The sequence below is a fragment of the Lepisosteus oculatus genome, chromosome 29, assembly GCF_040954835.1.
Source record: "Lepisosteus oculatus isolate fLepOcu1 chromosome 29, fLepOcu1.hap2, whole genome shotgun sequence".
Classification (NCBI taxonomy): Eukaryota; Metazoa; Chordata; class Actinopteri; order Semionotiformes; family Lepisosteidae; genus Lepisosteus; species Lepisosteus oculatus.
Genome location: NC_090724.1, coordinates 1,598,323 through 1,609,430, shown reverse-complemented (window position 1 = coordinate 1,609,430; position 11,108 = coordinate 1,598,323). Strand labels below are relative to the sequence as shown.

The window sequence follows — 11,108 nt, the reverse complement described above, 5'->3', positions numbered from 1 at the left end:
GACGACAGTGTTTTGTAGCTCTGTTGGCATTCCACTGTGACGTCAGCCATCTCTATGGGGTGCTGTGCAGGGGAGGAGCAATTAGGGGAGTCTCCTGAAAATGACCCCACCAACCTCAGGCTTCTGGTTGTCGAGCAGTTGCTAGGCAACCAAGCCTGGTGATTGTCAGTATCCTGGGAGACCAGCTCAGGGCTGACTGGAGTGCTGGAGTGCAGACGTACACGACCGGAGTGACTCGCGCTCCCCTGTCCCGAGGCCGACTTCCGGCGGCGTTGGCTCCCTGCCCTTTCCCCGACGAGGCCCCGTTCTGCAGGAGTCGTGGTTGTTTGTTCGGCTCCACGGAAACCAGACGTCACCACTGCAGCCTGCGTAGCCACTGGCCACATGGCCGGGGCACCGAGGAGCCATTCGGAAGGCCCTCCTTGCGGAACGGGTGACGTCAGAGGCATTCCACTTTCCCTGGGATTCCTGCGGCTCTCCGATCCCCAAACACCACAGCGCGCTTCAGGATTTTCCATCCAAATCAGAACTACACAGACGCTCTCTTCCCATAAACACATTAGCAGTTTAACACGCTTAAACCTCCTCCTCATGTTCGTGCCCGTACTGTAATGAAGAAGTGGATAGTTTGAAGGGCCAGATCTGCAATCACGTGCAATATTAACAGATATTTAATTTTGAATGGGGAACATTTTACTAAAAGGCATAAAAACTAGAATCCATATCGATTCAGTAAAAATCCCGGGAATGTGGATGATGCACATGAAATTCACGTGGAGTTTCAATGAGCTCTAAACTCAGTGGGACACATTGCTCGGTAAAAAAAAAAAGACCAGTTTGGTTGTCATTTTTATTAATGTTATCTACTTATTTTTGGAACAGCAAATTCACAAAATATTAAATCAGTGTGCAAGAAACATGGGTTATGGCACATCAGAGAAGAACTGTTACAAAAATTATAGTTATTATTCGTATTGTTGTCATTATCCAAGGCAAAAAGATAAAATACATTTACATACACAAAAACCGCTCTTCGTAAAACAGAGAAAAGAAATCATGATGCGAGAGGGGGCTAGAATCTCTGGTCTAACGTTCATTTTGGACAACCCCCCCAAGCAAAAACCTACACCCATCCATCAAAACAGGAATAAAGCTGTCGGCTTTAAAAGTGAAAATATATGAAGACCAGGACGGGCACTGCTGGGATCTGTGAATGCGATGCAAAGCAGCTGTAGAGTGTTGCCCTTTTCATCTTCGAGGCTCAAGCCAACACCAAGTACGTCTTACCATGCACAAAACACTAGTGCAACATCCCCACATCAGAAAACTATTATCTTATCAAACAACAACAACAATCTTCCACAACAATTCAAATACCTTATTCCAATACAAAACATTATTGCACGTGTGAAGACGGACAGAGAAACGGCTTCTTTCTCTCTGTTCAGGCATGAACAACTCGTGATGTAGTGAAGGGGCTTCAGCAGGTGACTAAAGGTCTAATTAACTGACAGCATAGCAAGAAAGAAAAACTTGGTATAACCAAATAAAAAAAAAACTTACAAAGAACTCCCAGAGGTGCCACAATTACAGTCGCGCCTTTCAGATGTTATTGCCTGATTAAAGTTAGAAGTCCTTTTTTTGTGTATGCTTTGCAGAAAAAAAAGAAAAAAAAGAGACCAAACTTTTACAAAGCAATATCATCTGCAAATCGGGCAGAATCCCTGCCAGTAGTTTCTTTTTGTGAAAGCACAGCAACCTCTGCTGAAAATCCCATCGACCTTTATGATTTTCCTGCGGTCTGCGGCTCTGGACCCACCACCTGTCAGTGACTGCAAGCGCCTGGAGTGAGCTGGTCGCTATCTCGTGGAGCTGGAGCCCTGCTAGTCAGGCTCCTTCCCCTTGACTCTTTCACCTGCTCGGTCTTCACCATGTCGCCCCATGTTGCCTGGTTACAGCAATGCACCAGGCTGACACAGGATTTTGGATATGAATTTCTCTGGGCCAGCTACCTGCAGCACTGGGTGAGAATTTGGTCTTTGGCTAATGTAGTCGGGTATTTCCAGTTCTTCCTCCAAGAACATTCTTGCCTACGATGTTATCTTACTACATCTTCCTAAGAGGGGCATAGAGATTTCCCGTGCTGTGTGATCAGCCTGTACTCATTCAGAGCAAGTACAGAGCCTGCTCTCTCAAAATTGAGGACTTTTAGTGCAGCATGTGAAATTATGCTATGTCCTGCCAAGCAACTGTAGCACACACTACTAGTTCAACAACTTCCGCTGCAAAACTCTGGGGAATGTTTCTTAAGTACGATATGTACAGTAATCACTAAACATTTGACGTTTTTTTTCAAAACTCCACTGCAATCTGTATCAACATCTTGCAGCCACCATCACATTTGCTAGCACTGTGAGGGTTCGTCACAGTTACCTTCCACTGAATAAAGGTCACATGACAACAAAGAAGAGCAATCCTGGGTTAAGAAACTGCATAGATCATCTAGCTGACTGTAAGAAAGGGGGCTCCTGGCACAGTCGCTTGGGGGAGACCTGCGTGTTCCCAACGGAGCATTCCTCTGTCCTAGCAGCCACCCCACTCAGAGCTCGTTACAGCCTGACTGCCATTTAGTTGATCAGCTCAATAATTGGGCCCTGCAAGCTTCCAAGATCGAAAATCTAGAACTTCATGGCACCAGCCAAACAGTCTTTGCTAGCAGAAAATGACTCAAAGAAGAGACTTGAGACATGGCATTATGATTTCATAGTGTTCTACGGTATGGCTGGGAAAAGACAATTACTGTACAACATTCTTCTTTAGCTTTTGATAAATAGATAAGCTACGTCATCACCTCGGTGGAGTGGAATTCAGCAGTCGGGGATACAATATATTTTGCTCACGCAGCTTCAGCCTCAGTAATTTTAGTGTTAATGGTAACAGACAACAAGCCGGAGAACCAGTCTTCTTTCTTGTTTGGCTTGAGAAACCGAGCTGTTAAGACTGCAAAAACAGCTGGGGAATGTGCTATTCCTGCCTTGCTACCCCTTTAAATTGCTTAGATGAACAGCACCATTCTCCAGAGAGACAGAACTGGACTTAACACATCATGACTTTCCAGCTCTTAATCACTGTATGTTGCGGGCTGGTACTGAGAGGGTACATGAATACTCACACCAACTATTATGTAGGCGTGCAGAATAGAAAACGTTCAATAATACTGCCTCTTACTTTTTACGAAGATCTACTCCCTTGCTTTTTTAAACACAAGAACCCTATTGAAAACATAATACAAGATCCTATTATTAAGTAATGCCCCCACAAATAAACCTCCAATTTAGCTTTGAGCTGCCTCATTTTCATGGCACGGTCACTATTTGTCACTGCTGAGTCTCCCCAGCACACACATTCATCCCCTCACAACAAAGCAAAATGGGCCCTGTGATCAAACAGCCCCCATGTGACACTGAGCTGACAAACAAGTCACATGCTTCTTGCATAATCCAGAGCATCCTTTCTTTAGCTCTGCCTCTGCAAAGGTTTCCAAAAAGGAGCAATATCGCAGTCTGTCATTTAGGAAATTTGTTCTGTGTGTTTTAGGTGGCTTTAAACGACTATTATATTATGCAAATGCTCTGTTTTATCAGAGTGAGTAAAGTGAGAGCTTTTTTCTAATTTTATAATGACTGACCTGCTATACATGAGGGCATGCATGATCAGCACTTGTCCACTAGTTTTCAAATGCTTGGAGCACTGATGGGCCCTAATCAATGCCAAAGTTCTCAAACACTGAGCTAGTGAACACACAGAAGCCCTTGAACTACTGAACACACTTCAGCCTGGAACTCCGACCCCTGAGCTCCCGAACACACTGCAGCCCATTACTGACCACTGAGCTCCTGAACACACTGCAGCCCCACAATCTTGACATCAAGCTGCTCAAATCAATACACGGCTTCTCACACTGTGAACTCCAGTCACCCCTCTCACTTTAATGTAGCCAAAGAAAAACATGAAAAAGTTACATTAAAATATAAAAATTTCCACAACAGTTATAGGCAAGCCAGACTGCTTCATAGAATCCATGGTCCCGTTATCTTTTTTGATATAAAAGGCCATCGATAAGTGAAGTGCTCCAATGGTAAAGCATTTCTTATGTACTACAGAAAGTGGTTTACCCTTATTTTACAAATACTGTACAATATGATAATAATGTTATTTCTTTTAGTCAATGCAAAAACAAAAGGATGCAATTTAAGGTATATACTGTAAAAGGAATAAGGTTAAGAATGAAAGGTCAGGGCATTTCTGCACCATTTCTTCATTTACAATCAATTTTCCATTTAAAGAAAACCCAGGTGTTCTTTTGCAATGGACTAAGTATGGCAATGATAGAGAATGGCCTGAATCTGGTTGTTTCAGTACAGCGTCCTGCCTCATGGCTCCCCTTTACCAAAGACCAGTGTCTTGCTTTTTACTGTGACTGGCAGAAGAGCTGCTATTATGGTTTTAACTGGAGTGTCCAGGGCCCTAGCCAGAGAGCGCCTGTGCACTGGAACTCAGGTTGTTCTCCTTCTTAATGCTCCAGACAGACGCCACTGAAGAGCCGACTTGCCTCGTCTTGATTTTAACACCCCCTCCATTCGCCAAGTTATAACTGGCACATTTCACACCAAACCCAAGAAGTGGCACAGGTAAAATGTGTTGTGTCTTTTGTCATGAAGGCCTACAATGAACACGACAGCTCACTTGTCTGAACACAAAGCCACTTTTTAATACATATTTTTCTTCCCCATTTCAAAATCTAAAACAATTTTTGCAGTTCTTTTGTTCTCTAATAAGATGCACTCTCCCCATTTTTGTTAAAAATGGATGAATTTTCTCAACATAAAAACACCACCACACAGTGCGATTAAAAAGAGGTAGCCTGAAGAACTTGTAGTATAGAACGGGCAAAATCTGGGACATACTGGCAAAGATCTGCAGATAACAAGTACTCCAGTGATGCTTTTCTGGGTCCTTCTCCCCAGAAATTGGCCCTTCCAGTTCTGCAGTCTGCTCTAGCAGCCCAGCAGCTTATACCTCCCCATGTTCATTAATCATCTCATAGTTCCCATTAGGTGACAAATGATTCTACAGCCTGTGACACAGTTGACATACATCAGCTCAGCCTAGCGGAACGCCTCCCGTACTGTGTGTGTAGCCCATATGTTTGGGCAACTCCTCAGACAAGACAGCTCTCACCGACTGGCCCTACAGCGGCTCTGCACCCATGAGCACTGGGAATGTCTTTGCTAGAAATGCTAGATGTTCCAGCAGGAAAAAGATGCTGGTGTGTCACCTACGCAGTGATGCCACTGTCCAAACCTCAGGAATTTTGAGCCCTGGGGGTTTTAATCCAAAAGGTTTCAAATTTGTTAGCAGAAAAAAAAACTTTCTGAACCTTAATTTCCTGAATTGCTCTATCTAATGCATTACTGATCGCCCCAAAATTCAGTTATGAAAGTAAAACTGTCGTTAAAAAAGACATTGCAGAATCTCCCATGAACTATACAGGGCCACAGGCCACCCTCAACAGTAATGCGGCCTTCAGGCAACACTCTGTGTCTGGGCACAGTTCTGCAATGTCCCCTGCCCTGAATTAGCAGGAAGTAAGCAGATTCCATTGCTTGCAAGGGGAAAAGCCTTAATCGGACATTACTTTTTGATAGCCAGCAAATTTCATGGTCACGTTTGATCTGGGTAAAAGTTTCTTCTACATGGAATTACTGCATCTTTAAAGACTGTGGGAAAAAAAATTAACTCACTGTCCACTTAATTTGCCCAAGTGTGCCACTGCTTTCTGAAGGTTATTAGAAAGATCGCATCTATTACACAAATCATATGCAGACAACCAGTGTCAAACTCTAGGGTTCCATAAAACTGCTATCTTTCCTGCTCATTGGGGAGTCCAATTTCATAGTGCTGGAGCAAAGCCTGTGTGGGACCCACCAGGAAAGAAGCAGCAGGCCCAGTGAGGTGTGACAGCACACTACAGTACACTTTCCAGGACGAGGGAAACAACAAGCCCATTAAGGAAAAGCAGGAGCAGTGCACTTCAAACCATACAAACGGACAAGTGCCTCCAGGTTTAAGATTTGAAGATGTCAGTGTTCCTGCACCAGCCAAGCACAACTTGGCTCTAATTCCTTGGCAAATCTGCAGCGTTCCTGGGGCACTGGCTGACATTTCCACATTCCTTATCCACGTTTCACTTGGGAAAAGGGAAGGTTTCCTACCAGGATCTGAAAAAGCTTTTCCAAAAAATATTTAGGCAGTGGAGTATTGCCACGTTCTTCCCTATAGTGGTCCTTTAACCCTGCATATTCTAAACCTTTTCAGCATTCCTGGCTTTGCTGTAGGCTACAGTGATCAAGCAAGGACGTGCCTTGTCATAGAAGTGGCAGACAAACAAACATACATTCCGTAAAGGACAGTGTATGTTTTAATAGTCCATTAAAGTCAATCGACTCAAAGCTTCATGGCTGTCATATTACCCTTTTCTACATTTGCCAAATAATGTATGTAAGGAAAAACAAGGCAACAACTGTAGTCAAACAACTCTGATTTCAAGTTTGCTAAATTTCAGCCTTTAATAAAGAGTCCTCCATCCTATATTTTAAAATTATGACTCTGCCACTGCAATGGGCAACTGAAAGAAGAACTGTTATTTATTGCCTTGTTGTATTTATGGCGTGAATGAGAATCCAGGTGAAACTGGAAGATTATCAATCTGCATTCTACCAGCAAGTGTCAATGAGAACAGTCTGAAGGCTCTGCCTGTCTGGAACAGCCTGGCTGCAGGAAAGGGCCAGAGCCCTGAGCCCAGCCAGCATATCTCTGGGGTTCAGCCTGAGAGGAAGCAGCCGGCGCTGGTCCTCAGCAGTGAAGCTGGGACTGAGCTCCGCAGCTCTCACTAACATGGCCCGAAGCCCCCCTCACTCTGCTGGCTGGAAGAGGAATACTGGATGGGATTCCACAGGAAGGAAAAGCTGCTAACCCTTCTGCTAGAGCTGTTTTCTTAAAAAAAACGACAACTGTAAATCTGTATAAGGAAGGCGACTGTGTGTGTGGGAGGGAGGGGGAGAATCCTCTACATGTGGCAGGCAATTTGCATTTTAGAGAGCACCAAAAAATTTTAAAAAAAGGTCACAGTGAATTCTCATAAACTGTAATTTTGAATGGGAAATGCAACCGTTTCCTCTGTGGTGGAAAGGGCTGGCTTGTGCCCCAGGTGTGGGGCACAAGCTCACCCCTGAAGAAATACCCCTGGGCTCACCCCTGAAGAAATACCACACCTTCACTCCGGTCGCGCTGAGCGGCCAGGACCAGCGGGCACTGTGGCACAACTGGGCAGGCCGGCTCTGGAAGCGCACAGGCAGCGGAAGGGAGGCGAAGTGGGTGTGCCGCTACACTCCGTGGCAACGCGGAACAGAATTATCTTCACCGACTCCAATTCAGGTCTCCTCACGGGCAACACCCTGTTCGGGGTGTCACCTCCGCGCAGCGTGGAAGATACTGCGGAAAAAGAGCTCACACGTGGCCTTGACCTTGGTTTCTCAAGGTCCTCTTTAAAACAGTCTGGGGGGCCCAAGGAGCTGTTTAAAGCCTGGCCATGGCTGTTTTTTTCCCCAGCAGCAAGTGCTCTATGGCTCTATGGGTGCAGGTGACACCGCAATGAGAAGTCTACAGCTGTAGGCCGGACGTCCTATGCTGTCCTAACACTGCAGGCCACGCTAGAGGAATACAGGGACAGTTCCAGACAGGGCTGGCTAAATAGTGTTCTGATGCTGAGGCTGGTACTGCACGAAGATGTCTACTGTTGCCAAACAACAGTCCAGGTGCCGCAAACCCAGGTCTCCACCCAGACCCAGGGTGAAAGTTCACTCCAAATGTCCTCTCGCTCAATCCTGGAGCTTGTTCTCACAATGGCGTCTGTTATTGTGTGCGTGTGGGGAGTGTTTCACGACACAAGATCGCACAGTGTACATCGAGAGCGGAGTGGAAGTTAAATAATTTGGTGAAACAGCTTCCAGCAGTTTCAAAACTGGTCCTCTATAGCTTACAAAGGTGCTGTCTCGCTCTGACATGCCTCTGTGCCAGGCCTCCGAATCCCACTGTCTGCCTGTGCTCCCTCCTAGACTAACGTCTCTTTACAACTCAGCTCCACTTCTCTTACACAAAAAACAAAATGTGTTATTTAGGATCTGGTACTTTGAACTGATGCATTAGCTTTATACTATACGATCTACAGCCTCACACATCTGGACTTTGAATAACCGTATTTGTAGAAACATTTAAAAAAAATGTCATGAACTGTACTTGGCTGAATTTTTTTTAAAAAAAGCTTACGTTTTGAATTAACCTAATTGTGGACTCTTTTCTAGTTCAGTTGTAAGGCATTGTTTATTCATTTATTTTGTTCTTATGTACAAGATTCTGCAGCTGCCCCCTCCGGAGATTTGCAGGGATCAGAATCTTAGAGGTGTGTGCTGGCACTAGCAGGCTGGCGGGCAAGCATGCCCGGGTTCGAGCGCCTGGCACCCACTTCCACAGCTACCCCTGGCTCGAGCAGCGCAGCACGCGCACCTCTGGCTGTCTCCACCGCTTCATGAGTTGGGAGGAGAAAGGGACGGTGCATCTTCAGCAGTTTGGCAACACACTTCCACAAATAAGAGCCACTGGCAAAACTAACAGACGGGAGAAGTAACTAACACCAGGCAAGCGCGCCGCTGTCTGACTGAGCCAGCCAGCCACGCAGGGCTGGCAGATTCAAGCAGATCCAACTCCGAGCCGTCCGAGACACCCATCACCTCAAACTATACTTTAGGAACTCCCACTTTAGGAAACTTTTGCCCCTAAAATTTGGACCCTCCCTTGTTAGTGAATCACTGTGAATCTCTCTGAGGCCCAGAATTCACCTATCACCAATGAGACGGAATCAGAGTTTTCCTATATTGTTGCTGTTTTTGTTAGATTCTCCCTATTGTCACTCAAGTGCAATTTTTCCCCCTTGGTCTCAAGAGTGTTGTTTTAATTCAGAGATGTGTCATAGGTTACATAGGTGGTGTTGACTGAACACTCCCAACACCCCGTGACTCCGAGTGTGTCTGTGTGTCTGTATGTGTTGGGGGGGGTGGGGAGGGGGCGTCGACCAGGGATGGAGGGGAGGAGCTATAGAATGATGCAAGGCTTTTTGTCCTTAAAAGGATTCTCGGAGGCGGGCACTCCCACCAGCAGGGGGTCATTGCGCGCGTGCTGCTCGCAGTAGTTCATCAGGTCGGCCGCTGCCTTGGAGACCTGCCGAGGAAGAGAGAGACAGATGTCAGCGCCCAGCCTTCCTCAGCCTCCGCGCTGGAATCACACTGACGTGAGGGCGGGATTACACTTGCTGATTCCCGTTAGCACTCCTGGCTTGTGGACCAGCTGCCAAAGTTGTCACTTGCAGTATTACAAAGTGGCAGAGCCCGGCCGTATCTGTGATGTTGCTGATATGACCTTTCATATTCATGCGAATGACATAACAAAATGAGACACCATACTAAACTGAAATCATTTCAATTCAACCATTGGAATCCTTCATCGCCGTCACTGGCCGAGAACGTCTGCACAATCTGTTAAAATGTAACGAGCTACCAGAACATCCACAAAATCGAAACATTCACAAATATCTCATCCTCCATGTTTGAAAGTAACAGGCCACAGCGAGTCAGGGAACTCCAAAGTTAGCTCTCACTCTTACGGCTCTGCAATCTGTACTTCCTGTTGTCCATCACTCCTTGCCTGGGTAGATCCTGCCTCTCTGACTGGGAACCAGACGTGGGGTTGGCTACAGTGCAGCTTCTGCGTATTTCTGTTTATTAGGACCTAGACTTAGACTTAGACCTAGACTTTTATCTCCAAAGTTTAAAAGCCTCGGACCTGCGATGAATCTGAGTGCAGTGAACCAGCATGTGCAGCACCTTCTGGCCTTAAATTGTCTGCTCTTACGGCCCCAGGTTGCTAACAAAAGCGAATGAGGTTCCTGCTCTGAGGTCGGTGGTGATGCTGTGGCGCAGCTCTTCTGTGGAGCTCAGTTTCCACGCTCTCCATTCTCACACAACCATACATATAACACGCTCAACCAGGTCACACATACACTCGAGCTTTCATTTCTTCTTTTTCCACCCCCTGGCTTTCAGGGAAGGTCCACGGGTTGAATGGGGGTGACGAGGTCGACACAGGGGTCACCGCGGGGCGTGACCGGCCCAGACAGGGCGGACTGCAGCGCCAGCCTGCTGCCAGGTGCCCGTGGGCGTGGCACACGAAGAACGTCTCTGCGCTGTGGGTGTGGGAACTGCTGCAAGACTCACCCAAGTCTTAAAAAAACTCTCTATTCCAAATTCTCTGCGTATGGGACTGAAGAAAATAACTGCCTGTTCTAAACTGAAGAAAAGTATAGCAACCCCAAACAGAGCTAAACAGTCCTCACACCTCTGTGCCTGAAGTATAAATATCACCCTTCTGCACTGAGGATTGAATGGGCTTAAATGATTAACACAAGGTCTTTGTTTTCTCCTTTGTCTGAACCTCACGTGACACATTATGAAGGTCCAGCATTGGGTACTGTGGTGTTGGGGTGTGCTCTGCTTTGTGTAACGTACTGAGCTGCAGATTTCAGAGCAATATCCAGGCCACTCATTTTATGCCGATGCTGGTGTTGCATGGTGCTGCACTCTGCCAGAGACAGGCTCACCTTGATGCGCTCGATCCCAGCCTCGATTCGGAGCTGCTCCACCAGCTTCCTGGCCTGCGCTATGTTATTAGTCGTTGACATTCTCTGCCATCGGTTCAAGGCCCCAGCAATAGAGAAAACACTGTGGACAGACAAAGTCAGAAACAACAGAAACTTATTACCATTTCTCACAAACTACTACGAAATCACAATTTCAGTCGGGAAAAATATTATGCAAACAAAAAGCTTCAATAAATATTCTGACTGGCATTTAATTTTAATAGAAATGAAATGTCAGTAAACACTTCTCCACAACTAGTATGTTAAATAAAAGCCACACGCTATTAAGACACGTAAT

General features: G+C 46.0%; 1 protein-coding gene across 5 annotated transcripts in view; it reads right to left on the bottom strand.

Moving 5' to 3' along the window:
- Positions 1 to 836: 836 nt before the first annotated feature.
- gng7 (guanine nucleotide binding protein (G protein), gamma 7) overlaps positions 837 to 11,108 on the bottom strand; it is a 99,731-nt gene continuing 89,459 nt past the window's right edge. For all 5 annotated transcript variants that reach the window (XM_015365554.2, XM_069186203.1, XM_015365556.2 and 2 more), the window contains 2 exons: positions 10,772 to 10,892; positions 837 to 9,336 (listed from right to left, as the gene is read on the bottom strand). In XM_015365554.2, coding sequence (XP_015221040.1) covers positions 9,211 to 9,336; positions 10,772 to 10,852 — 207 coding nt within the window. In that variant the 5' untranslated portion in view covers positions 10,853 to 10,892 and the 3' untranslated portion in view covers positions 837 to 9,210. The remainder of the gene's footprint in view (positions 9,337 to 10,771; positions 10,893 to 11,108) is intronic.